The 27,910-nt window shown below is 36.3% G+C and overlaps 1 protein-coding gene across 1 annotated transcript in view; it reads left to right on the forward strand.

The window, feature by feature from the left end:
* The first annotated feature begins 86 nt into the window (after positions 1-86).
* Positions 87-27,910, forward strand: part of SLC30A6 (solute carrier family 30 member 6) — a 35,451-nt gene continuing 7,627 nt past the window's right edge. Inside the window, exons 1-13 of the mRNA XM_068564246.1 lie at positions 87-137; positions 4,861-4,947; positions 9,862-9,946; positions 10,969-11,011; positions 12,969-13,034; positions 18,267-18,347; positions 18,817-18,852; positions 19,587-19,681; positions 21,936-21,984; positions 22,594-22,713; positions 25,231-25,333; positions 26,545-26,592; positions 27,657-27,725. Coding sequence (XP_068420347.1) covers positions 135-137; positions 4,861-4,947; positions 9,862-9,946; positions 10,969-11,011; positions 12,969-13,034; positions 18,267-18,347; positions 18,817-18,852; positions 19,587-19,681; positions 21,936-21,984; positions 22,594-22,713; positions 25,231-25,333; positions 26,545-26,592; positions 27,657-27,725 — 885 coding nt within the window. The 5' untranslated portion in view covers positions 87-134. The remainder of the gene's footprint in view (positions 138-4,860; positions 4,948-9,861; positions 9,947-10,968; positions 11,012-12,968; positions 13,035-18,266; positions 18,348-18,816; positions 18,853-19,586; positions 19,682-21,935; positions 21,985-22,593; positions 22,714-25,230; positions 25,334-26,544; positions 26,593-27,656; positions 27,726-27,910) is intronic.

Raw genomic sequence — 27,910 nt, forward strand, 5'->3', positions numbered from 1 at the left:
CATGAGGCCGGTGCACGCACTTCCGCCCCCGCGTCGCTCACAGCCAATCGGCCTCTGATGCCCAACCCCCTTCCGCTCTAGGGAAAAACCAGCTCCTAGACCGTCTTCCGGTGGGAGTTGTGCCCCTCCTTATCATGGTGAGTTGGCCGGGGTTATGAGGAGGGTTTCTGTCGTAAATGATTCCTCTTATCCTTTCTGGTCCTGAAGCGGCCTCGACATGCCTCAGCCACCCAGAGGTGGGGTTGTCGGAGTTATGCTCGGGGTCCCCGGGAGGAGCGGCTGGCGTCCGAGAGCGTGCCATCAGAGCTCTGATGCCCCCTCGCTCCCTCACCCGGTTCCTTTGCTGTTCCGGACCCCGGCCCCGCTCCAAGCCGACCTTTAGGCTCTGGGCGAGTTTATGACTCCTCCCTGCAGTGACATCTTTGATATAGAAATAAAAGTCTTTGCCAGTGTCAGGGACTAAAACACCAACAAAAGATCAGAAAACAAGTCCACAGCAGCAGCGACCGTATTAATGATGCTTACAGCAGTGACGATAACACTGGCGTAAATAAAGAGGATGGTTAGTAGGGTATTGAGGCTGACGCCCCAGTCTCCAACTTGCCTTTATCGAGTGCGACAGCCGGGTATGGCAGCAGCTTTCAGAAGGCCAAAGACTGGCGAAAGTCAAGGTGTTGATAGTGCCTCTTACTGCAGCTTATTTTGTGTGTGCGTTTGTAGATCCCAGTATACCGTATGGCTTTGGGGATGTGGTATTCAAATTTTGTTAGAGGTGTTAGTCATTTTATTCCTTTAGAAATCAAGTATATAGCTCTCTGAATTTTATCTAAGGATAAGCAGTTGATTGTGATTTCAGTGTCAAAAGAGGTACACACCATTGTATCAGAAAATTCATGGGTCTCTTATTGATAGCCTGTATATGACAAAAGGACCACGTTTCTGTGCCCCAGCACTGACACTCTAAGTTTTTTCCTTGAGTGGATATGGTCGACAAAATGTCTTATTCACATATTTGAAAATATTTTCTAAATTTCCTGTAATCCTTCCTTTACATACAGAAAGTGGGTAAAAGTTTACCTTTTTTGCTGACCAAATAGCTGTGTTCTTCAGAACACTCACCACTGTGTAGCCAGAGTTAAGTTTCTAAAACTTGACCATGCCACTCCCTTGCTTAAAATTCTTGCGTTTTTTTTCCTTTAGCCTGAAAGCTAAAGTCCTGTTTAGTATGGCAAGCAAAGACATCTGTAGTCTAGCTTCTTACCTTTACAGCCTCTTTTTACACATACATACATACATACACCCATATTCCAGCTACAGTGAACAGCTTGCAGATTGTGCTCTAAGAATTAGACCTTTGCACCGAATTAATATATGCTCTTCTCTCTGCCAGAATTGCTCTCCATTTGCTGTCTGCCATCCTTATCAGTATAACCCTTAACATGTCCTTTAGTCTCTTTCATGAGCCTTTCTGCCGTGTCTCAACATCCTATTATGTGCCTCCTTTACGCTCCTGTGAGGGTGCTTTTTACTAGTAACATCTGGTGCATTTTACCAGACTATGTTAAAGTTGTGTATTCACTTGTCTTTCTCGCTTCCTAGGCTGTAAGCTTTTTGAGAGGAGGACCTATGTATTCACTCTGATATCCCCAGAGCCTTTTGTACAGTGCCTGGCCCAGAGGAAGTTTTCAATAAATATCTGTTTTATAGAACACTGAATAAGTAACCATGGCAGTAAATTTTTATGCATGAAACATTAGTAATAAGGGAAATAGTAGCATTTAAGTTTTATTTTTAAAGTTACCCCTTATTGTATTATTTATTTATAACATGCTATGTGCAAAGCGTAGTGCTTTCTTAGAAAATGTCAAGGAAGTATAGCTCTTGTCATTAGTGAAGTTACTAAAAAATTAACTTACCATGCAAGATGACAAGATGAAGGCTAGCCTATGGTTAATTACAAAGCAAGTGGCATAAAAAACTATAGTTTGAATAATCTAATAAGGCTTCATGTAGGAAGTGAAGCAGTAAACTGAGTACTTTGTCCCTTACTCCAGTACTCTTAGTCTACTATTCATTACTCTCATTTGGATGAGGAAATGGAGAGGTCAGGTAACTTGCTAAGTGCTTCAGGGCTATTAGTGCTTGGGTTAGACGAGTCTGGCCTTTTTACTCTAGAATGGTATGATCATGAGACAAGGAGAACAGCAGTTTAGTTGGAGTTGAGGATTCTTATCTGGAGCAAGAGGAAAAAATGGAAAGAAACTGAGGCTAACTCATTGAAAGCATTGAGTTCCAAGTTGTAAAATTTGGAGTTTATCCTGATAGCAGTGGAGAGCCAATATAATTTTGGAAAGAGTGACGTGAAAATTAGGATTTTTGTGGGTTTTCCCCCACTATCAGAATGGCATCAGAGATGGCCCTCTGCCTTTTAGAAACCTTATTGATTGTTTTAACCTGAAACTAGTTTTTTAAATATTTTTATTTATTTATTTATTCATTTGTTTGTCTGCACTGGGTCTTGGTTGCGGCATGCAGGATCTTTAGTTGCGGCATGAGAACTTTTAGTTGCAGCATGTGGGATCTAGTTCCCTGATCAGGGATCGAACCCAGGCCCCCAGCATTGGGAGCTCGGAGTCTTAGCCACTGGACCACCAGGGAAGTCCTTTAACCTGAAACTTAAAGTAACTGAAATAATTTAAAATGGGCTGAAGTTAGAAGATATTCAAGGATACCAGTATTAAGTAGAATTTATCTTTGGGACCAAAATGTCCACACATAATTCTTTAAGACTACAGTATGTTTGTTGACATTAGCATTTATTAACATCTCAGGTGAAAATAGTATACTGTTCCTTTTCAACTGAATTGATTTAGCAGAGCCTTAGGGTTATACATATACACTGGTCTTTATTTAGAGATGAAAATTAGTTGCACCTTTTTCCTGATACTTTATTTTTACATTTTTAAAAATACTTTTTACTTTAACTTTTTATTGTGGAAATTTTCATACATACACAAAAGTAGAGAGAATCTAACATTATGAGCCCCCATGTAGCCATAACTTGGCCTCGACATTTATCAACATTTTGCTGTTTTTGTTATGCCAGATTTCTAGAGCTCAGCCTATTTTCTGCCTTTCCTGAGTCTAAACATAATGCAACTAATGACATGTAAAACTTGAAGAAATGGGATATATCATTTTATAACTATTGAGATGTGTCTAGATGCTGACTATAGGAAAATCATACCTCTGCTTGAATGGATCTGAAAGTTTTTCACATTTTTAATCTGTTAACTCCTAGTTCCACTGCTATCTGTGGAGCTTCAGTGTTTGAATCAAATTGGCCAACTTTAATGGGGTAGAAATGTAGTATGGTTGTTATAGTGATTGTGGCCTTTACCATCTAAGAAAATGTTTTGTTAAAATTAAAATCCAAAAATTTAAGTACATGGCACTTAGCAATCAAATTATTATGTATGACCCGTTGAAAATTGTGAAGGATTTTTTTTCCCCTAGAAACAATTACTTTGCTTTTGTAATAACAAAGATTTTCACAGCTTATTTTTTGAGGGTGTTTTTTTGTTTTGTTTTTTGTAGAGTATTGTATTCCCATCATGAAAGTATAGTAAAATTGATCAATTTTTTCCCCTTTACAGCTTCTTGGTTTTATGTCCTATTAAGAAACGTCTTCTCCACATACAAGATTATAAAATTATACATCCATGAGTTTCTTCAATTATTCTATTGTTTTATATATATTTTTTTAAATGGGAGTTAACAAGAGTTACCAAACTTTTTTTTTTAAATTTATTTATTTATTTATTTATTTATGGCTGTGTTGGGTCTTCGTTTCTGTGCGAGGGCTTTCTCTAGTTGTGGCAAGTGGGGGCCAGTCTTCATCGCGGTGCGCGGGCCTCTCATTATCGCGGCCTCTCTTGTTGGTTGCGGAGCACAGGCTCCAGACGCGCAGGCTCAGTAGTTGTGGCTCACGGGTCTAGTTGCTCCGCGGCATGTGGGATCTTCCCAGACCAGGTCTCGAACCCGTGTGCCCTGCATTGGCAGGCAGATTCTCAACCACTGCGCCACCAGGGAAGCCCCTATATTTTGATTTTAAAATAATGAAAAATTAGAGTGAGTAGTAAGGATCCAACTTTACCTTTTTCCAAATACTATTTATTGAATAACTCATACTTTCTCCCACTGATACTGGATACTACCTTAATCACAGGCTAATTTCCTATGTGTGCTTGAGCTCTCCTTTATGTTAAGGCTTTCTTACATGGTTTCCTGGACTTGAGTGGTAAATCCCACTGTAATCACCATTCAGTCTCTTCTCTCATTGGTAACCCCACTGCCATGACCTTTCTCTGCTAGTACCATACTGTGTACTAGCAGGGACCATGGAAGCTAGCTAGGATGTCAGATACTTTGAATGCCTGAGAGAGAAACTCAGAGGTTTTCCTGTAATAATAGTTGCCAAACCTTTCATATATAAAGCTTTAATTAGGTAAATTGTAATAATTTCTTTCCAGTAGAGCTATTTGGCAAACTGGTTTTCTGGTTCAAAATTGCCTAATCCATTAAAAAAAAAAAAAGAGTTTGGTCTAGAGCTAAAATGCCTGGGTTTGAATTCCTGCTCAGCCATTACTAGCACTGTGTGCTTAGACAATTTACTAAAAATTGTTTCCACCACATAGATGATTGTGAGGCTTAAATAGGTAAATACATGCAAAGTGTCTAGAATAATTGCTTGGGACATAATGAGCATTCAAGAAATGTTAGTTGTTATTACTATATCGCAGGAATGAAGAAGATTAGATACTTAAATGCTGATTTGTGTACTTTTTGTTTGCTTTAAAGGGGACAATTCATCTTTTTAGAAAACCACAAAGATCTTTTTTTGGCAAGTTATTGCAGGAATTTAGACTTGTAGCAGCTGATCGAAGGGTAAGTTATTTTTATTCCTTAACTCTAATTTTAATTATTGCACAAACATTATAACATTGAAGAAAGGTAATTTTTAAGGCAAATAGAAATCACTCTTGATCCATCACATTGTTTTCATTTTTTTTATGTTGGATAAGTAATTTTTAATGTAAAATTACAGTACTTTAGTATACAATTGTTTTGCCTGGGAGGAAGCTAGGCTTTGGTTAGTTTTTATTCTAATTCTAAAGAATTTTGAAGAAAAAATGTTTGGTGATAGCCTTATGTTGTTAGTTTTTTTAGCAAATTAAGTGGATGTGGTCTGAAGCCACATTTTCTCATTTTTAATGTAAGGCAGAAAAAATAAGTTATGCTTTGAGACTATAAATAGACAATCGATACCCTTTTTGGTCACCAATGTAGACCTTCTAGTTATTATTCTGTTTTCATTGTTCTTATTATTGTCTTATACTGTAAGCTCCCTGAAGGCAGTGACTATGTCTCTTTTGCTCACTTTTTTTTTTTAAACATCTTTATTGGAGTATAATTGCTTTACAATGTTGTGTTAGTTTCTGCCATATAACAAAGTTAATCAGCTATACGTATACATATATCCCCACCTTTTTTAATAAAAGTACAAAATAAGCATCTAACAAATATTTGATGAATTTTAAATAATCCTAGCTTCAATGTAACATAATAAGCAGTAGCAATGATATTGACCACGTATTATAATACTAAACTAAAGATTTCTTTTCTTTGTTTTTTACCACTATATCTCCTGTTTCTAAAACCTTGGGATATGGTCAGAACTCATTAATTCTGGTATTTGGAAATATTATCATCTCTGAATGTTAAACTCTAAGAGCCACGGGTAGGAAACTTATCTGCTTCTTTTGTATCTAGTCATTTAGGATGATCTCTTTTTTTTTTTTTAATATTTATTTATTTATTTGGCTGCATCAGGTCTTAGTTGTGGCACACAGGATCTTTTATTGTGGCGTGTGGGCTTAGTTGCCCCGTGGCATATGGGATCTTAGTTCCCCAACCAGGGATCGAACCCGAGTCCTCTGCATTGGAAGGTGGATTCTTAACCACTGGACCACCAGGGAAGTCCCTAGGATGATCTCTTGAGAACAGATAGTTATAGCTTTATGATGTTGATGGAAAGCAACTATATTGCAGGAGGAAGCAGCAAGTTCTTTAACAATACACTTCATTGAAGCATAGTATACCACAGAATAGGTAGTAGGAACAAAACCAATACAGGAACACCTGAATTGTACAGATAACCTCTATCATAATTTAAATCTTAAGAGGTACACCTGGCTCATCTCTTCATTGCTTTTCCTGTCTTAGTTCTTGGTGATTTCATATTTCATGTGGAAGATCCTTACCTCTCAGTTCCTCACCACAAATAATCTTGTCCTGTATCCCTCCCAACCATCCACTCCTATGATCATACCATAAACCTTATCATTTATAATAACTATATCCTCCCATTGTCTCAATTTAAGCATTTTACTCATCAGCCACTACCTCTTGTCTTCCCAGTTCACTCCTATTACTAGGACCTCCAGTCCATTGACTCTGCTATATTTTCACTATTTTTCACCTCTCTTATCCTCATTTACTTACTTATCAATTTAGATTCTCTGGTCCATCATTTTCATTTTCTTGCATATGACTTCAACTCCTTTGTGCCCTTCTTCTGTCTATCATACTTCCTTGGCAAATCCTTAACCTCATTAAGTCCACTTTTTTCCTACTCTGTACCTGCATGCAAGCAACTGAATGGAGCCTTAAAAAAAACACAAAACCATGCTGACTGGTCTCCCTTTAAATTCATGATCAAGTATGCCATTACTATGACCCATACTATATGTTCCTAGTTTATTCAGTTTCCAGTTTCCTAAGTGACAGTTTCATACCATTTTCTTTCACTTCTGTCCTCAAACTCCCAAAAGCTTATTCATCCCCACTCTAACCTGTTCATCTTGCTTCCTGTTTCGCTGAGGGAAAAGAAGTAATCAGGAGAAAACTTCCGCATCCTGTCATTAGCATATCTACCAACACTCTGCCTTCCCTCCTATTTTGTGAATGAACTGTCTGATCTGCTATATAAGGCCAGTTCTTCCACTGTTGCCTACTCAAAGACAGCATTCCTATAATGGTTCCTTCTGTCTCTTGCACTGTTGTTCCTTCTTGAATCATTCTCCTTCTCCTTCTTGCATCATAATTACATGCCATATATTCCACTCTCAGCTACTGCTTCCTTTCTCTGCTTCCTTTTATACAAAAGTACTTAGAAGAATTGTCTTTACTCTCTTTGTTCACTTTTTCTCCCTGTTTCTATTAAACAAAACCAGTCTGATTCTAGTCTCCACTTATCCACAGAAACAGCTTTTACAAGGTAACTAATAACTTCTATGTTGCCAAAAGCAATGGTCATCCTCATTTCCCATCTTATTTGACCTTCAATGGCATTTTATGAAAAACAGTCTCTTCCACCTTAAAGCAGTTTTATTCATATGGACTCTGAAATGCCACTGTTGATTTTCCTCTTACTTGGCCATTATTTTTAGTCTCCTTTCTTACTTTCCTCTCATCTTTCTGACCTCTTAAGTTTTGGAGTGTCCCAGGGCTTATGGAGCTCTGGCCTCTCTTGTTTACATTCATTCCATTTAGGTGACACTTTCATTACCATATGCTGATGACCCTGTATTTATATCTCAGTCCCTATCTTCTTCCCTACCTCCAATTCCTATGTATAATGGACTTATCAACATTTTCACCTGGATATCTAATAGGCATTTCAAATTTAATATGATCAAACCTGAACTTTGATTTTCTATCACTCCTTCACTACATGGCTCAGGCCAGAAACCTTGGAGTCACTTTTACCCATCTCTTTCCCTCACTCCTCACATCTGCTTTATAAGTAATTCTTGCCGGCTCTATCTTCAGTATAATACTCAGAATCTGACTCTTTTAACACCTTCCTATCACGTTCAAAGCCACCATCATTTCCCACATGGTTTATTGCAATCACATTCTAAGTGGTCTTCCTACTTTCATCCTTGCCCCTGTGCAGTATATTCTACATAGGGAAGCTGAATGAGCTTTTTAAAATGAAAGCTAAGTCACTTTTCATCTCATCTGGAATACATCCCAATTCTTTTCCTGGCGTACATGACACTACTTGATGTAGCCCCAGACTCCCTCTCAGCTCTCTTGTCTAGCTGTCCTCAGCCATTCTTCTATCTCAAAGAATTTGCACTGTGGTTCCCATTTTCTCTCCCAGATATCTGCATGCTTAGCACCTTGGCCTCTTTCTGATTTCTAATCACATGTCGCCTTACCAAAGGAGTCTTTTCTGACCACCCTGTCTAGAAGAGCAGCTCTTCCATGTCTTCCATTTACTGTGTTCTTAACTGTATTTTTTCTTCTAGCACTTATCACCACCTGACCTTATATATTTGCTTATTGTCTGTCACCTCACCTGGATTATAAGGTCCATGTTTTGTTCACTGCTGTATCTCCAGTGCCTAGAATAGTGTCTGTTACAAAATAGATACTCAAATATTTGTTGATTAATAGCTTGATTCAGCATTAGAACTGCATGCATTAAATGCTTTATCCTCCTTTTCTGACTGCTGTTGAATACCTGTCCTGACTAGACCCCATATCCAATCATTTCATTAATGTCCTCACTAGTATTAGAGTCCCTTGTCTTGTTAATCTATCATATCAGTTCTCAAGTCTCTAACATCCCTATCTCACTTGCTTTTCTGGTTTTGCTCGTGGGTGTAGAGGAAGTTCCACAATGGTGTCTACCATAAATTCATGTTGGTAGTTATTGTTCTTCTTTTTGATGATTCAGTAGTATATTCACCATAACATCTATTCTGCAGATCCTCTTCTAGATTTAAGTTTCCAGTGCTACTTTATCATATCCCCTAATTTTAGAAAATGGCCTTGCTTCTTCCTTTCTAGACTGTTACCTCTGTGTTACATCACTGTCATTTCTTTCTGCCTTACAAGTTCTCTTTCTCTTCCGTTACCTTCTTACCCTTCTCACTTTTCTCACAGGTGGTGTTCTTCCTTTCTAGACCTACACCTTTCATCTGTATTGTAAAACCATCCTATCCCATACCATACTTGACCTTAGCAATTACATGTTTAATTTTAACACCTCCAAATAACTACCTTTTCACTAATTTATTTCACCTCTACTTTCAAACAAGCATAGGTCTCCCTTTGTAGGGAGAGGAGCAGAACAAAAATAAAAAACAGTTCACTTGATCTCTTCTTCCTTTATTTTTAGAATGCTCTTCCTCCTTCCTCTAAATCCTAGCTATTTCAAGGTGTATCTCAGATCCTCCGTTTTCTGTGAACTTCTAAACTGTGGTAATCTTTCCCTCTATTTGCAGTCCTATTTCATACAATTTATTTGGTAAATAACCAAGTACTGCTCTTTTTTGGTGAGTGAGTGGGCAGGGTAACTTTATTTTGATGTAACATCAAACTTACAGAAATGTTATGAGTATAAGGAACTCCCTTATACCCTTTATTCACGTTCATCAATTGCTTTACATTTTGCCCCATTTGTTTTTATCATCGTCTCTACATGTTTATAGAGACAAAATTATATTCAAATGTCAGCATATTTTCTCAACTATTTGAGAGTTTGTGTGTCAGAATTCATTTTCTCTTGAATAATTCCCCTTCTAGAATTATTCTTTTAGGCTTATATATTATAATAGTAACTTGGTTGATGATAATTTTGGTAGTTTTAGAAAATGTGGCACTTCAACTTTTTGAAACAAGTTGTGCTTATTCCTTTGAATATTAGAGTATGAATCACAGCAACTTGAATGGACCCAGAGAAGTTTATCAGCATTGTACAAATAAGAATGATTTTCTTTTTCACAGTCCTGGAAGATACTGCTGTTTGGTGCAATAAACTTAACATGTACTGGCTTCCTGCTAATGTGGTGCAGTTCCACTAATAGTATAGGTATGTCACTATTCTTATTTTTAGGAGTTAATTATTTCACTTTTATTGTTCTCATTTTAAATAAAGGTATGTCTTCCTTTACATAGAATATATTATTCTGAACTATAACTCAAAAGATTTAAATGAGAGAATCTATTCCAAAAGTACCTTGTAAACTATAAAATTGGTTCAGTTGTTAGGCATTATCATTTAAAATGAGCTTTTTTTAAAAAAAAAATTTAAATCTATTTGAAAAACTAAGATTTCTTTTTATTTTTTAATTGAGGTATTGATTTACATTATTATATTAGTTTCAGGTGTACAGCATAGTGATTCAGTATTTTTATAGATTATACTCCACTAAAAATTATTGCAAAATAATGGCTATAATTCCCTGTGCTGTACAATTGATCCTTGTTGCTTATCTATTTTATACATAGTAGTGTGTATATCTTAATCTCTTACCCTTATCTTGCCCCTTTCCCACTGGTAACCACTAGTTTGTTTTCTATACCTGTGAGTCTGTTTTATAAATAGTGCTGCTCTGAACATTGGGGTGCATGTATCTTTTTTGTGAGATTTCCTTTTAATGTGATAGATTAGTTCTTCAGTTTATGTAGTGTATAAATAAAATTTTATGATTTATTGAGTTTTTCCCTTGAAAAGGGAAATCTAATATTTTTCTTGTGTCGTGACTCTTATGTTTTTATTTACCATTATTTTCATCCTGCTATTTTAAAAATACATTTAAAATAGTACTCCGATGACAGAAGGAGGCAAAAAATTGATCACAGGGCTTTTGAGCATATGCTGCTTCATTTTTCCTGATGGAGAAATCAGGTTCTAAAGTAAGCTTTTGTATTAACCAACTTTGGCTACATATATTCGTCAAATTTACTAGATAATTGCCAACATATGAGATTAATCAGTGACTCATGTTTTTTGGTGATGGATGTCCCTGTTATGAACAATTTTGGTGATTTGTTGTATTTCCTAACAATGGATTCAGTAACATTTTAATCAGCCTTTTTGTTGTTTTGCAGCTTTAACTGCCTATACTTACCTGACCATTTTTGATCTTTTTAGGTAAGTTTTAAAAATGCTCCTTAATGTTTTTACTTCCTTCCTTCCTTCCTTACCTACTTACTTACTTACTTACTTATTTATTTATGGCTGTGTTGGGTCTTCATTGCTATGCGCGGGCTTTCTCTAGTTGCGTCAGGTGGGAGCTACTCTTCATTGCGGTGCGCAGGCTTCTCACTGCGGTGGCTTCTTTTGTTGCAGAGCACCGGCTCTAGGCGTGAGGGCTTCATTAGTTGTGGCATGCGGGCTTAGTTGCTCCATGGCATGTGGGATCCTCCTGGACCAGGGATCGAACCTGTGTCCCCTGCATTGGCAGGCAGATTCTTAACCATTGAGCCACCAGGAAAGTCCCCTCCTTAATGTTGTTGTTGTTGTTTTTTTAATAAATTTATTTATTTATTTTTAGCTGCATTGGGTCTTCATTGCTGTGCAAGGTCTTTCTCTAGTTGCGGCGAGCGGGGGCTACTCTTTGTTGTAGTGCGTAGGCTCTCATTGCAGTGGCTTTTCTTGTTGCAGAGCACAGGCTCTAGGCGCGCGGGCTTCAGTAGTTGTGGAATGCGGGCTCAGTAGTTGTGGCTCGCAGGCTCTAGCGGGCTTTAGAGCTCAGGCTCAGTAGTTGTGGCACATGGGCATAGTTGCTCCGTGGCATGTGGGATCTTCCTGGACCGGGGCTCGAACCCGTGTCCCCTGCATTGGCAGGTGGATTGTTAATCACTGTGCCACCAGGGAAGCCCCTTCTTAATGTTTTGAAGCTAGTAAGGAATTTGTTATCAACTATACTTCATTTGAAAAACAGAAAGGAGACCTCCAGAAGGCTTCCCCAGTGTTTTACTCCTGACCTTGATTGGTGGTTAAATGGGTGTTTTTCTTCTATTCGTTAAAATGTACATATGTGCTTTATGCACATTTCTGTGTAAATGTCCTATTTTGAATAAAACGATAAAATTAAACTAAAAAAAAGTTTGTTGCACTGAATTTATGAAGTTTTCTTTACTTAAAGGAAAGTTATCTGTGAAATAAGTAAAATTATCAACGTGGACCATATGTACAAATAATAATTACAAGTTATGCTGGAAGAAAATACCCCATTTATATAGCAACAGAAAAGATAATACCCAGACTTTAGGTCAGGTGCCTACCTGTAGATGAGTCAGCTGTGACCAGGGAGCAGGAACATGTAAGAACATACTAGTTCCCACTGTAACCATGTGGATGGGAAAAGAAATGAGGGATATCAATAACTGCAAAGTATATATGTAATTGTGAGCTAGAGAGATGACCTATTGGCTCCTGCTTTGGGGACCTTTCATATTTCCAAATAAAGGTTGCAGAATGCTTAGACCATATGTCTCCAAGATCCGTGCCATAAAAGTATGTTATAGGGATGTCTTTTTCATCAGTCACATAACTAAATCTTCTTGATTGGTCTAAAACAGATAGTTGTTACCTGAATTTCACACTGTAGTAAGTTGTTTTAGAGTGAATCTCCACTATACTTAGAAAGTAACCATAACTTTATCCCATCCAGAATGTTGTCAAGGTGTTATTAATATTTAGTTTAACTTTTAACAGAGATTAAATAAAGTTTATCAAAGTTAAAATGTATTGCATATGCCTAGAATCAAGTAAATTACACTTACTATTACTGTGTCATTTTTTGCAGGCTCAGTTGTGGAAACCATTTAGGGCGGATAACTTTCTGAGTAGAGAAATTATGGGTTTAGGTTCTATTTAAGTGTCTTAATGGTATATCATAACTTCTTTCAGTTTCTCCCCATGTTAAAACTCACATTAAGGTGCTTATTGTCATTAGATTATAAATTATTAGAATAACTTGTTATTAGTTTAGTCTGCAAACACTATTAACTTTTAGCAACTTAGGTATTCTGAAAGCTAAATTTCTTTCTGTAAGTCCTCCAGTTCTAGTTCTAATGCTAAATTTATTTTCCTTTTTACTTAGTTTAATGACATGTTTAATAAGTTACTGGGTAATGATGAGGAAACCTAGCCCTGCCTATTCATTTGGGTAAGTTCAAATTTTATTTTCTGCTAACTTATTGCTATTAAAGTAGTAGTTATACCAGGCAGTAAAGAGCTAGCTACAGTACTTGTAGAAAATAAATGCTGCCTGTTTAGTGGAATAGTGATCAGATAGTGAAAGTAGATAAAAAAGCATCTTCCAAGAGGATTCTAGATAAGGAACATGAATGTTTAAATTTAAATCATATTAAAGTAAAATGTTCACATTAATTTTTTTTCTATTTTATAAAACAAATCTTACATAAAATGTTCATTTTAAGTTCTTTAATATTTTGCTAACCTCTTATTTCAGTTAGAGAAAGTACAAAGGACTTTCATGTATGTATCTTCTAGATGTTAAAGTAAGTGGGATATAGTTTAACATTAATGCAGCAGTAGAGATGTATTTTTATCTTAAGACTGGATTTGTGACAGCAATGAACTGAAAAAGATTTTGAGATTTCTGTTTCTATAGTTTAGAAATTACTGAAAGTTAGAAAATAATCTTTTATATCAGAGGATTTTTTAAAATGTGTTAGAAAAAAATGAGTTCTTTTCAGATTCAAGGAAACAACTTGAAAGAAGAATTTAACTTTGGTGAAGAAACTCTTGGACCAAACTTACCTTTCTTCTCCACCATACCATTTATTGGGATTATATTCTTTTGAACAAAATCAGGTTTTATTTACTTAAATAATGGGACAAAGTAAACATGAAATTTTAGTGTAAAATGAAGATATTTATAAGTGTCACTGAAATTTGATAGAGTTGGATTGATACGATAATCATTTGTAAAGTATAGATATCCATATATGGAAATCTGTGACTCTGAGTCAAGGCTTTTGGTTTTAAGTGACAGAAATCCAACTCAAACTAGTTTGGGGGAAAAATGTTAATTTTACATAACCAAAGTGTGGGAAGACTGAGGTAAACTGGTATAGGGACTGGAACACTCAGGACATTGTCCTTCTCTTACCTCAAAAGGCCTGCTTTTCTCTGCATGTCAGGTTCAGTTTCTCAGACCACTTTTCTCCACTATCCTGGAATGATAACTTCTAGCAAGACTTTGAACCTTCTCACCTTCATCCTTGAGACGAAAGGATTCCCCAGCTCTAGTTCAGAAAATAGTGAGAAAGAACTATTGGTTGGTCCACCTTGGTATAGATGTTAGTCTTTAGGTCAGCTATTGTGGCCAGGAGACAAGGTCACATAAGGGCAAGACAGCTCCCATTTTGGCCTAGTTGCTTAGAGTGAATAGGAAAAGAGGGAGCAATCAAATATAATTGCAATCCGTCACATAGCTTGAAGTATCATCTATATTTAATAATTCCAAAATTCAGTTCTCCAGCACTGAGATTTATCTCATGTCATGTTACCTTCGTGCCAGGTTCACATGGATGTCTAATTCATGTCTTAAATTCAAGCTAGGATTCTTGTTTTCTTCCCCCAAAATCTGTTCCTCTGCAGTTTTTCACATCTTAGCAAATACACCACCACTCAGTTACTCAAGCAAAATCCTTGATTATTCTCTCATCACCCACATTTATCCATGAGCAGGTTATGTCAGGATAACTTAGGAACACATCCAGAATCTGTCCTCGCCCCCGTTTCTATCTCCACTACTACCATCCTAACTGGTCCCCATGCTTCTGCTTTTACCCCCCTTCAGTCCATTCTCCATATAGCAACCAGTGTTTTTTTTTTTTTTAAGCCTAAATCATGCTATCATTCTGCTTCTTAAAACCATCCAGTTGTTTCCTGTCATACTTAGAATAAAATCCTGACTCCTTTCCTCGTTTACAAAGGCCTTGTATGATTTAGACCCAGCCTACTTCTTTTCAAGTTACCACTCTCATGCCCTCTATACCACACTGTCTTTCTTTCTGTGATTTGAACACAACTTATTCCTGCTTTAGGGTCTTTGTACAAACTATTCTATGTCCTGGAAATGCCCTTCACTTGATTCTTACGAGATAAGCCCAGTTTTGTTATTCCAATCTTAATGTCACTAAATGCTAATGTCATTAAGTGACTGGGCCCAATCTAAAATGGATTCTAAAATAGATCACCTAGTTAGCTTCTTGTCACATCAGACTGCTATAATTCTCTGTATAGAACTTATCAGAACTTATAAATTAATTTTTTAAAATTTATTTATTTAATTTATTTATTTTTGGCCGTGTTGTGTCTTCGTTGCTGCGCGCAGGTTTTCTCTAGTTGCGGTGAGTGGGAGCTACTCTTCATTGCGGTGTGTGGGCTTCTCATTGTGGTGGCTTCTCTTGTTGTGGAGCATGGGCTCTAGGCACACAGGCTTCAGTAGTTGTGGCTTGCGGACTCTAGAGCACAAGCTCAGTAGTTGTGGCGCACGGGCTTAGTTGCTCCACGGCATGTGGGATCTTCCTGGACCAGGGCTCAAACCCGTGTCCCCTGCATTGGCAGGCGGATTCTTAACCACTGCGCCACCAGGGAAGCCCAATTAATTGTTTTTTTTTTTTGTCTTCCCCTTTAAAATATAAATTTCTTGGTAGCAGGGACTGTAGCTTGTTCTGCTTATATCCTTGTGCAGTTTGGTGAATTTTAGCAAATAAATATACTTGTATAACTACTATCTAGATCATGATATAAAACATTACAAGTTCCCCCAAAACCTCCTTTAATGACTTAATATTGAGTCAGAGTCAAACCCTGAGAAAAGTAACCAGTATTCTGATTGGTGTCATTGCAGATTCTTGTTGCCTGTTTTTGAAGTCATATAAATGGGATACAATATATATCATCATATAGCAGTAGTTCATTCTTGTTCATTGCTCTAATATTCCATTATGTGAATATATCAAAATTTGTTTATATGTTCAACTATTGAAAGGAATTTAGATAATTTTTAGCTTTTAGCTATTATAAATAAAACTACTTATGAACATTCTTGTACATTTCTTTTGGTATACATGTGTGCTCATTTATGTTGGGCATATGTCTTTGAAATTACTCAGTCATAGGATTTGCATATATTCATCATTAGAAGATAGGATAATACCAAACAGTTTTCCAGAATAGTTTTACCAGTTTAACATTTCCACTGACGGTATATGAGTTCTAGTTGCTTCATGTCCTTACCAACTGTTGGTATTGCCTTTTTTTTTTAAAGCCATTCTATGATGTGCAGTGGCATCTCATTGAGGCTTAAGTTATTTTCCTGATGAGTATTTGAGCACTTTTTCTTATGTTTATTAACCATTCAGGTTACCCCTTTTGTGAAATGCTTGCTGAAGTATTTTATCCATTTTTAGATTGGGTTGCCTGTTTTTTCTTATTGATCTATATAGGAGTCCTTTATACATAAATATATTCTCTCACTCCCATTTCTCTTTCATTCTCTTAAAGGTATCTTCTGATGAGTGAAAAGTTTTTAATTTCAATGATAAATTCAATTTATCAGTCTTTTCCTTTATGGTTAATACTTTTTATGTACTTGTCAAGAAATCTTGGCCAGAATAAAGATATTCTACCCTGTTATTAGTTAGAAGTTTTACAGTTTGACCTTTCACATTTAGGCTTACAATCAAACTAGAATTGATTTTTGGTTTTTTTTAGGATTTTTTTTATTCATGTATTTTATTTATTTTTGGCTGCGTTGGGTCTTCGTTGCTGCGCGTGGGCTTTCTCTAGTTGCAGCAAGCGGGGGCTACTCTTCGTTGTGGTGCGCAGGCTTCTCATTGTGGTGGCTTTTCTTGTTGCGGGGCACAGGCTTCAGGCACTCAGGCTTCGGTAGTTGTGGTGCAAGGGCTCAGTAGTTGTGGTGTTCAGGCTTGGTTGTCCCGCGGTATGCGGGATCTTCCCGGACCAAGGCTCAAACCTGTGTCTCCTTCATTGGCAGGCAGATTCTTAACCACTGCACCACTAGGGAAGCCCTGGAATTGATTTTTGTGTATGGGTTGAGGTAAAGGTCAAGGCACATTTGTTTCTACATAGCTATTCAATTTGGTAAAACATTATTTATTGAAAAAAATTTATTCTTTATTGCTTTTATGTACTACTTTTTTTATTAATCAAGTGACTGTGTATGTGTTTGTCTGTTTCTGATTCTCTTTTCTCTTCTATTTGGTATATTTGTCTATCCTTGAATTAGTTCCATACTGTGTCAATTACTGTAGTTTTGAAATCTTGGTTATCTGGTAGTGTAAATCTTCCAGCTTTGTTCTTTTTCAGATTGTCTTTGCTTTCCTTCACCATTTGCATTTCTATACGCACTTTAGTATCAACTTATCAATTACCACAAATAATGTTGCTGCATTTACATACCTTTTTTTTCGTACTCTCCTATAACCCACTTTTTTTCATTTCCATCCTTCCATGTCAGTAAATACATTTCTCTTATATTTGTAATAATGTGTAATGGTCTGTTGTTGATTCCAACATTTTTCTATTACAAACAGCAATGTGATGAACGTCCTTTATTATTTTATTATCTCCTGAATATTCTGAATTCTGTACCACCTGGAATTAAATCAACTCATTTGAGGGAAAAAACCAACTAATGTGATGAACATCGTTAATTATTTTATTATCATTTCTGAAGATAATTATTTCCTTGAGAAATTTTAAGCATATATACTTACAGGTGTTGAATGCCATTAAACTATGTGCAGTGGGAGAAACTAAGATAAATAAGACAACAGCCCGTGGCCTCCAGCTGATAGCTTAGGGATTATGAGACATATTCAATTAACTGCAATTGTGTGTAGATAGGAGAGGCAGTGTAGTAGTGGTTAAAATTGTGAACTCTAGAGCCAGAGTGTCTGAGTTTGAAAACCTGACTCCTTCACTTGCAAGCCGTATGACCCTAAACAGTTACTTTTCCTCTTTGGGCTTCAGGTTCCTTATCTCTTTTTAAAAAAAAAAAAAGTGGATAAACTAACCCTCATAAGGATTTAGATGAGGTAATATGTTAAACACTTCGACCAGTGTCTGACACAAGATGGGTCAATTAAGTGCTAGCTGTTATTATAATAATGGTTATTTCTAGAAAATAAAAGCCCTAAGGAGTATATGTTGTACAAATAGGCACTCTTTTTAAAATCTGTGATGTTCATTGTTTATTGTCATTCTAGAAACTGTAGTCTTTTTTAACAGCGTTTGGATTATAGTAGGCACATGTACAGTGAGTGAATGAATGTGTTCTAGAGATACTAGTTTGTGAATTGAAAGAATTAGGCTGATTTAATTAATTTTCCAATTTCAGATTTGAAAGATTAGAAGTCCTAGCTGTATTTGCGTCCACGGTCTTGGCACAATTGGGAGCTCTCTTTATATTAAAAGAAAGGTACATTTGTATACAATGTTACTGTCATTGTAAATTCTACCTACGCCACCTTTGGGAATATGAAAGAATCCAGTGAGACACGTCTGGCTGGAAGGGTATACAAATAAAATGAGCAGTGCTGGAGTTTTGATAGTACAATTTCTTCATGTTTCAGACTTTTCTCCCTTCTTTTCACCCTTCTTTTATTACCTTCTTTGATGCTACTAAATTTAGTCATAGGTGTGAATGAAAGGAAAGGATTCACACAAACATGTTTTAATGCTTAGTACAAACCCATTGAAACAGGTTTGGTAGAGAAAGATTGAATTACACCTTGAGGATAATTTGTGGGTCTGCTTGTCTCATCACTACTAATAATCAACAGTTGGTTATCATATTAAAAAGTTTTGTGAATTTATTAGATTAATTATATATTAATAAAGTTTTATAATTTGTAGGACTTATTTAATACATTATTTCCTTCTTTTAGTGCAGAACGCTTTTTGGAGCAGCCTGAGATACACACGTGAGATTCTGCTTTTGACATAACATATAATTTACTGTTGAGTTTGATTCCCACTTATTAATTGGTGTGTTATTAAATAGTGGTTACTTTGGCCAATATCAGAGTTCAGAGTGTGGTAATATATATTTCATTGATATTTCACAAGCAAAATCCCCAAATCCCAAGACTCTCTCTTTTCACCCTTAACTGTTCCCAAGCCCTTAAATTTTTATACTGAACAGGAAGGCCTTTCTACCCTGATTTTGGGTTCCTCAGTATTTCTAGGCCCAGGTCAATGTCCTAAGCCAGCCCCATCTGGTCTTCTGTAATTTAAGATTGGATCCTCCAAGTCTTTTAGTAGCAGCTATAGAAAAGATGGAATTGCTATTATTTACAACATAGTGGCCAACTATGTGGACTTTACCTATTCTGATCAGTTTAATTCAGGACAGTCTGACCCGGCCAGTGGACTGTAAACCAAATACCATTAGCATTTCTAAAAATTTATAACAGCAGTTACCTGTAAGAAGATACTGTTAATGCTAAGAGTCTTTTTTTTTTTTGTCCTGTGTAAGATGGAGCAACAGTAGACAGGACATTGGTCATGGGGCTAGAACCAAGTTCAGATTCTGGCTCTGCAAATACTAGACCATTGAAGCAGACCACTGCCTTCCCATCTCTTAGTCTCTCTACATGCTGAAATTACGTATTGACATTACCAAGAAAAAAATAATGATGAATGTTGTTTTTTTCAGGGGAAGATTATTAGTTGGTACTTTTGTGGCTCTTTCTTTCAACCTGTTCACAATGCTTTCTATTCGGAATAAACCTTTTGCTTATGTCTCTGAAGGTATGTTTTTATTTACCGTTAATAAAAAACCAATTAATCTCTCATAAAAACAGGTCTTTTGCTTGTTTAATTAATTCATAGATCAATGAGAAAGTATATCCTGAAGAGAAGAGAGGACTACCCCAAAGGTTCTAAAGTCTTTCTCTGAGCAAACAATTATGAAACGGAATCTAATTTTTACAAGCTTTAAAATAACATATTACTTAAAAACAGGCAAAACTGACTTATCTATTAAATTACATGCAATAAAAAATTACATTTACCAAATAACATGAATGAGATTTTACATGTATAACCTACCTAAGAAAAGTTTATTGCAAGCATTTTAGAAGCATCAGTGTACACAGACTAGTTGCTATGCTCATTGCAAATAATTGTATTTTGTTAATTAAGTAAGTTCCCAGGAACTTCTCTTGGGCAATGGTGGATAGGCATATATTTGAAAGTAGCAAAACTTTATTCCTTTTGATATATTCTTTTATTTTCAAGTCTTTAAAAATTTAGATAGACTTTTCACTCCAGTGGTCTAAATTATTGGCATTTTTCAATAATTTCAGTGTTTTGGAATCCCACTAACCTACAAAGGGTTAACCACTGATGGATGGAGAAGTGAGGTAAAAACAAAAGTGGGCTGTGTACACAGACCCACACACCTGTACTTTGAAGCAAAAATAGGTGAGGGTCTTTTTAGGTCTCACTGACTTGAATACCAAGATAACCAAGGGAAGAAAGCTTTCTGAAATACCCATTCAGGTTTAAGCAACTTCCTGAGTGTTGCAAAGTATGAGTTGTATTTGTATGAGTTAGAGTTTAAGAATTACTGCATGAACTGGAAAATTAAATAATGATATTTGTGATGACGAGAATTTTTTAGAAAAAACTTTATTAGAATAATATAATGCTCATTCTAGAAATTCTAAGAAGGTACAGAGATTTAGAAACTGTATCTCTCTGTGAAGATCAGAAAGATACAAGAAGGAAACAGTATTGATAATCTCATGACCCAGAGATAACATCTGTTAACATTTCTATTTTGTTCCTTTAATTTTTTTTCTATGCACATGTATATATTTTTTTTACATATTTAGAATTGTATCAATTAACAATTTTATGTTTAGCTTTTTTCAGTTAACATTATGTCTTGAGTATTGCCTGTCATTAAATACTCTTTGAAATAATGATTTTTGAAGGCTTGCATAATATTTTGTCATGAATATTTTTAAACAGTCTATTGTTATATAGAATAATATATAACCTTTTACAAATAATGCTATAACCACCCTTTTTTGTACCAGATTTCTTGTATGCATTTCCGCTTCTTCTTCCCAAAGAAGAAATTATAAATGGGTTAAAAATACACTATTTTTTTAAGTCTTTGATATATATTGCCAAATTTATTTCTAGAAAGATCATCTAGTTTGTATTTTTATTAGCTGGAAATGAAAGTTCACAGAAACATCAAAATTTATTATACAACATTAGTTGAAATTTAAGTGGAAAATAATATTGAGCACTTTCTATCTGCCAGGCACTGTGATAAACGCTTTACATAGAACCCATTTAATTCTTCCTATAACCATAGGTAAATCATTTTATTGATATTATCCCCATTTTACACTGAGACCCTGAGAGATTGTCACTTGTCTCAGGCTACACATCTAGTTAACGGCAGAGCTGGGGTTGAAGCCAGGTATTCTGGCATCAGAGTCTGCTCTTAAACTGCTGTACCAGGCTACTTTTTATATGGCTTGCCGATCTTTTTTACATCGTGGTACACATAAAAAAATGAGAATTTCTGTAGCACCCTGGGATAAATGTAAGAGGATGCTTGAGCCTGGAGGCTGCTTGTCCAGGGACAGTAGCTGACAGGCGTCTGCATGTAGCCGGATTCCCACCTGGCCTTTCTGAGAGCTGAGCGAGTCAGTAATCAGTGTACCTGCAACCCATTCTCAGCACACTGGTTAGGAAGCTTTGCTTTACACTATAATAAGCCTTTAAAACTTCAAATTAATAGTAACAATGAAATACGTTAAGTTCACTTATTCCTTCAGGTCAGCTGTATATTGCAGTTGAAACTGCTTTTCATTTAGTATCCTAAAGGCATAAAAGAGAAAGAAGTTCTAGATTTGAGGAATAACGTGATGTTTTGTAATGTTACACAGTCATGACCGAACTTATTTTTTAAATTTAAGAATCAAGTATTTCTGATAATGGTTTATTCTATATACATAATTTAAGTATTTTCTTTTTAAAGCTGCTAGTACGAGTTGGCTTCAAGAGCATGTTGCAGATCTTAGTCGAAGGTAAGATGTTATAGGATTTCATGATATACATAACGTTAAAGGAATGCCCAAGAAATGCATCTGTCTCAGCATTATTATTGCTGAGGTTACTACATGAATCTCACAGATCAACTTCTTTTTTTTTTTTTTTTTTTTTGGCTGTGTTGGGTCTTCGTTTCTGTGCAAGGGCTTTCTCTAGTTGCGGCAAGTGGGGGCCACTCTTCATCGCGGTGCGCGGGCCTCTCACTATTGCGGCCTCTCTTGTTGCGGAGTACAGGCTCCAGACGCGCAGGCTCAGTAGTTGTGGCTCACGGGCCTAGTTGCTCCGCGGCATGTGGGATCTTCCCAGACCAGGGCTCGAACCCGTGTCCCCTGCATTGGCAGGCAGATTCTCAACCACTGCGCCACCAGGGAAGCCCCCAGATCAGATTCTTATTCTCCCTTTACTTTTTCTTACTTTTTAATTGATGATACAAAAGAGACCTTTACGAGTGAGAGTTTTGTTCCCAAATTCTCTTTGCTTTCTTTAAAAGATGTATGATACTAAAATACAAGTCATCTTTTATACGACTTTCATCAGTATTACGTAAGTTCTACTAATGAATACTCTTTTTATTTGTTTTTTCATAGCTTGTGTGGAATTATTCCAGGACTTAGCAGTATCTTCCTTCCCCGAATGAACCCATTTGTTTTGATTGATCTTGCTGGAGCATTTGCTCTTTGTATTACTTATATGCTAATTGAAATTAAGTAAGTATTTTTTATTGCTATCAAGTGTGTTTCGATTCCTGGGGCATCAGTAGGATGGCTAGGGATTAAGCTCATAGCATGTTTGCTTGTGACCTGTGCAACTTTGGTCAAGTCTTGTCCTCAAGTGTCTTCATCTGAAAAATTATGGGGGTTGGATTCAATAAGAAGTTTTCACCACAGTCTATAATGCAGGCTAGAAAACTTTAAATTCCTTACTGCTGACCTGATGAGTGAAACTGAGAAGAGGAGGATAAAAGAGAGATAAATCACAGTGACTGTTGCTGAGCGAGGGAAGAGAGGAAGTAGATGTGAATCAACTTTAAAAAAAGCAAGTCTATTAGGAAAGAGACTTTAGCAGCCTTAAGCTTAATTTTATGACGTGATTCGTTGACTCCCTGCCGTTTTGCATACTCTCCTAGCATATCACATACAATTATGTTTTTATTTACTACCTCTATGTGATTCCTACATTTTTATTTCTAGCCCAGATCTCTACTGAATTCCAAAAAACATACCTTCTTTTCATGTCCACCTCAACTGAACCTATTTCCCCCCATCCCCAAAACTGCATTTTCTTGTACTTTGTGTCTCAGTGAATGCTACTACTGTCTATTCCTTTGCATTCTGCTTTTAAATTGTGTTAAAACATACATAAAATAAAATTTACCATTTTAACCATTTCCAAGCATACAGTTCAGTACTTTCTCAGGCATTTAGTACATTCACTTTGTTCAGTCATCATCACGATCCACCTCCAGAACTTTTTCATCTTCCCTAACTGAAACTGTACCCATTAAATAATTACTACCCATTCTACCTCCCCCCAGCCCCTGGCAACCACTGTCCTACTTTCTGTCTCTATGCAACTGACTACTCTAAGTACTTCATATAAATGAAATTATACATATTTGTCCTTTTGTGTCTGGCTTATTTCACTTAGCATAATGCCCTCAAGGTCCATCCATGTCACAAATGGCAGGATTTCATTCTTATGGCTGACTAATATTCCATTGTGTATATATTTATGTATGTATATGCCACATTTTCTTTATCCATTTATCTGTCAACAGAAACGTAAGTTGTTTCCATGTCTTGGCTGTTGTAAACAATAGTCTTGTCACCTACTCTTGTTTAATCTTTCTTTTTAATATTATCTTTCCCTTCTTCCCATTCTTTTTCCTAAATTGAGGCCTTTATGATCATTTCCTTGGCCTAATTAGAATAGTCTTCTCATCTTATAATTTTTATTCTCACACATCTTTAGTTATCTGCTATTTTGCTACTGATCATTAAAAGTTGCAAATTGGAACATAGTTTCCTGTTTCAAAATTCTCTTTTGGATACTTAGAAAAATTAAAAGTTGTTAACACAGTGAAGCTTCTACCAACCTTACTAGCCATCCGTCTATCTATATATACTTAACTGTTGATAGTTTCATTGCTGCATCAGGGTTTTCATGCCCTTGCACATGCTGCTTTCACTGTCTACAGTATCTTGGTCCCATCATCTTGCTCATCTTGAAGGCTCCGCTCAAATGTCACCTCATTTTTTTTTTTTTTCTTTTTTTGCCGCACCTCGCAGCATGCGGAACTTCCCCGACCAGGGATCGATCCTGCGCCCCCCCACAGTGGAAGCACGGAGTCTTAACCACTGGACCTCCAGGGAAACCCCTGTCACCTCTTTTTATATTTAGCCTTTCTGCATTATCCCTACCCCAGGAGGCTTGCCACTCACTCCTTTGTGCATCCATGATACCCTGTAGGACTTCTCCTTTGTACCCAAAGTCCTTTATTATATTTTTCACATGTATGTTTCCTGCCATTTCAAAGGCAGGATCTATGTCTTTACTCATTTTCTATTCCCAACATATGGGAACAAGTGAAAAAGAGTACATGATCAGCTTTGTAACCATTGGCATTTTGGTCTGTCTTGTTAATAGAACAGTGAACTACTGATGAGATGTTGCACTTCAGTCACAATGTTGCTGTAACAAATTCCTGGAGAATCTCACCCTGTGAAGTTCCTGGGGAATTTGAAAAATTTTAATAGTAATTATGGAGTTATTGTTTACAGCAAAATTGATAGAATCACTGATGAATTCTATTGGTCTTCCTGTATCAGAAATTACTAGTTAAAGGTTTCTATTTATAAATAAAATATAAAATAAATATATATGAAATATTTATAGTTGACAAGTAGATTGAAAATAATAAATATATATGAAATATTTATAGTTGACAAGTAGATTGAAAATACATTGTGGGGAAATGCTCACATTATTTTTCTTCATCATCTCTCGTCACACTAATTAACATAATTATTAGTTATTTCCCCCTAAACTTCGGCAAGAAAGGATCCTGAAAACCTTTTATTTTCCTTTGAGATGCTCTCATTGCCAGTAGTGGCCAGCTGTGGTAAAACAGTCCTGTTGCTTTAGATAATTAAAGTTTGTAGATTAAATTGTAAGAAGCCCAGTGAAGCATACATTTAAGATTTAGAATTGTTTTTTCTTTTCAGTAATTATTTTGCTGTAGATACTGCATCAGCCATAGCCATTGCTCTGATGACATTTGGCACTATGTATCCCATGAGTGTGTACAGTGGGAAAGTATTACTCCAGGTAAGGGTCTTCTTTCAATATGCATGCTTAAAATTAGCTATGTTCTTTTACCAGATTATAAAACGATATGGGTTCTTCTACCAGATGACGAAATTTTTAGCTACTGGAGGGCACTGTTGGAAATGAAGCCAAACAATAATCTCTGAAATTTGAATAGTAGGAACCAGATGGTACTTCCCTGGTGGCGCAGTGGTTAAGAATCCGCCTGCCGGTGCAGGGGACACAGGTTCGAGGCCTGGTCCGGGAAGATCCCACATGCCGCGGAGCAGCTAAGCCTGTGCGCCACAACTGTTGAGCCTGCGCTCTAGAGCCTGTGCTCTGCAACAAGGGAAGCCACCACAATGAGAAGCCCTCGCACCAAAATGAAGAGTAGCCCCCGCTTGCTGCAACTAGAGAAAACCCACACGCAGCAACGAAGACCCAGCTCAGCCAAAAATAAAAAAATAAATAAATAAATTTATAAAAAAAAAGAACGAGATGAAGTTCTATTGATGCACAAAATAGGCACAGATCTTCATGTAGTTGTAAGACAAAAGCATAAATGAAAAAATTTTGCCTCTAATAATGTTTCAGGTGAAAACAATATTACTTAAAATCTTTTTTAGATACTCATTTTCCCCTAATAAATGTGCTTTGGCTATTGTATAATCCGGTTATGATTGTTTTCTTATTTTCTATTCTTGAATTAGTGAGACTTTTAAATTTAAAATTTAAAATGAGGAATCACTACTTATTGAAACAATAGGAACACCTATAGACAAGCACCTGAATAGAAAGGTAGTTTCCCAGGACTAGATGAATGTATAAGCACTGCTTTTCCTTCTGTCTTTTCCTCATGCCTTTTCTAAAACCTGTGGGTTGTATCTCCCTCTCCAGAAGTAGTAATAACAGTAACATATTAGTTTTATAGTGCTATGCCTTATACAAAATTTTACTTTCTTAAAGATTTTTTTGTTGATTATTTGGTTCTTTAAGGCTTATTTGGTTTTAGAGATAGCAGCTCTTTTGCAAGATAAGAAGTAAGCGTGGGCTGATTCCTGATGCTGCTTTATTAGTGGGTCAGTTAAAGCCTTTCTTCCCTAAATCATGATAGGGCACATGTGAAACAAAGCAAAGGCTGGTGTAAAACCCAATTTTTTTTGTGTCAGGGCTACTGTTGCAAAAGTTTTTTCTCTCTCTAGATTCATATTTTATTTTATTTTTTTCCCCAGACAACACCACCCCATGTTATTGGTCAGTTGGACAAACTTATCAGAGAGGTAAGATGGAATAATAAGTAAAATCATTTTAATTTATAATTAGAGAATGCAAAGAGTGGGTACAAATAATTTCAACTCTTTCTAGAATTTTATTTTAGGGAAGTTTTTGTTCTTTACAATGATGCAGTAGGAGGCATAACATAGTGACAAAAATAGAACAATTTGACGAATTGTGCAGTCTGGAAGCCAGATTCACTTGAAATATTGGGTTGGCCAGAAGGTGCATTTGAATTTTTCCATAAGATGTTATGAAAAACCCAAATGGCCTTTTCGGCCAACCCAATAAATGTAGACAGTAATGGTCTAAAGACCACACTATTTGCTATATAAATGCTGTGATTTTTATGATTTTGTATTCAAACCTAGGATTTTGATTAAGTCAGAGGCCACCTTTACATGGTGATTGCTTCAGTACCTAATATCTTGATCTGTAGGTTTAGATTTTGTATTGTTATAAAATTCCAACTGTTAATGAAGGAATAAGATAATCAAATTATTTGGATGTTGAGAGTGTTTTAAACTATTCGTTGTCAGTATCACAGAGGCCACTTTGATCAATATAGCTGGCCACTTGCTTCAGCTAGTGGTGTCTGTGCCACTGTATCAATGGGCCACACACTGTATATCTGGCCTTGGAATTTCCTTTTGGCCCACATCCAAATAACATCCTATATTGTACAGAAATTTGTTAAAAGGGAATCCAGAGAAAGAAATGATTGAGAAGACAAAAAAATTCTGATACCACAAGTGCTGGTTGTAAATATATACTATACTAATAAGATGAAAAGAACTACACACTGTTGAACAAGGTGTGAATGAGGGAAGTAAAGACCTGATTCTTGAGGGATTGGTGCAGAGAAGACACTGGAAAAGAAGGCCCTGGCTCAGTATTGAACAAGCAGAAATGGTATCTGGAGTGAATGGTCTGGGACCTCTCTTGGCTAATGAGTGTCTTCAGGCAGGGTTTGGCCATGTCATTTCTAGGCTTACAGCAAATCCATAATGTGACTGAATTGTGTTGGATATGTCAAATACAAAAGCCCTATTTCTGTGTTTTTGATTAGGTATCTACCTTGGATGGAGTTTTGGAAGTCCGAAATGAGCATTTTTGGACCCTAGGTTTTGGCTCATTGGTATGCTTTCTATATATTACTTTAGTTTAAACATAGTTTAAAACATAAAACAAAGTTTATAAACATAGTTTATACTTTTTAAAACTGAAAAAAGTATTTCTTTAAAGTTTTTGTAGAGCCTTTGATTCCCATTTCTGTTCAATAAAGTAAAAAATATAGATGGATTTAGTAACCTAATTGAGATT

Source organism: Eschrichtius robustus, chromosome 15 (assembly GCF_028021215.1).
Source record: "Eschrichtius robustus isolate mEscRob2 chromosome 15, mEscRob2.pri, whole genome shotgun sequence".
NCBI lineage: Eukaryota > Metazoa > Chordata > Mammalia > Artiodactyla > Eschrichtiidae > Eschrichtius > Eschrichtius robustus.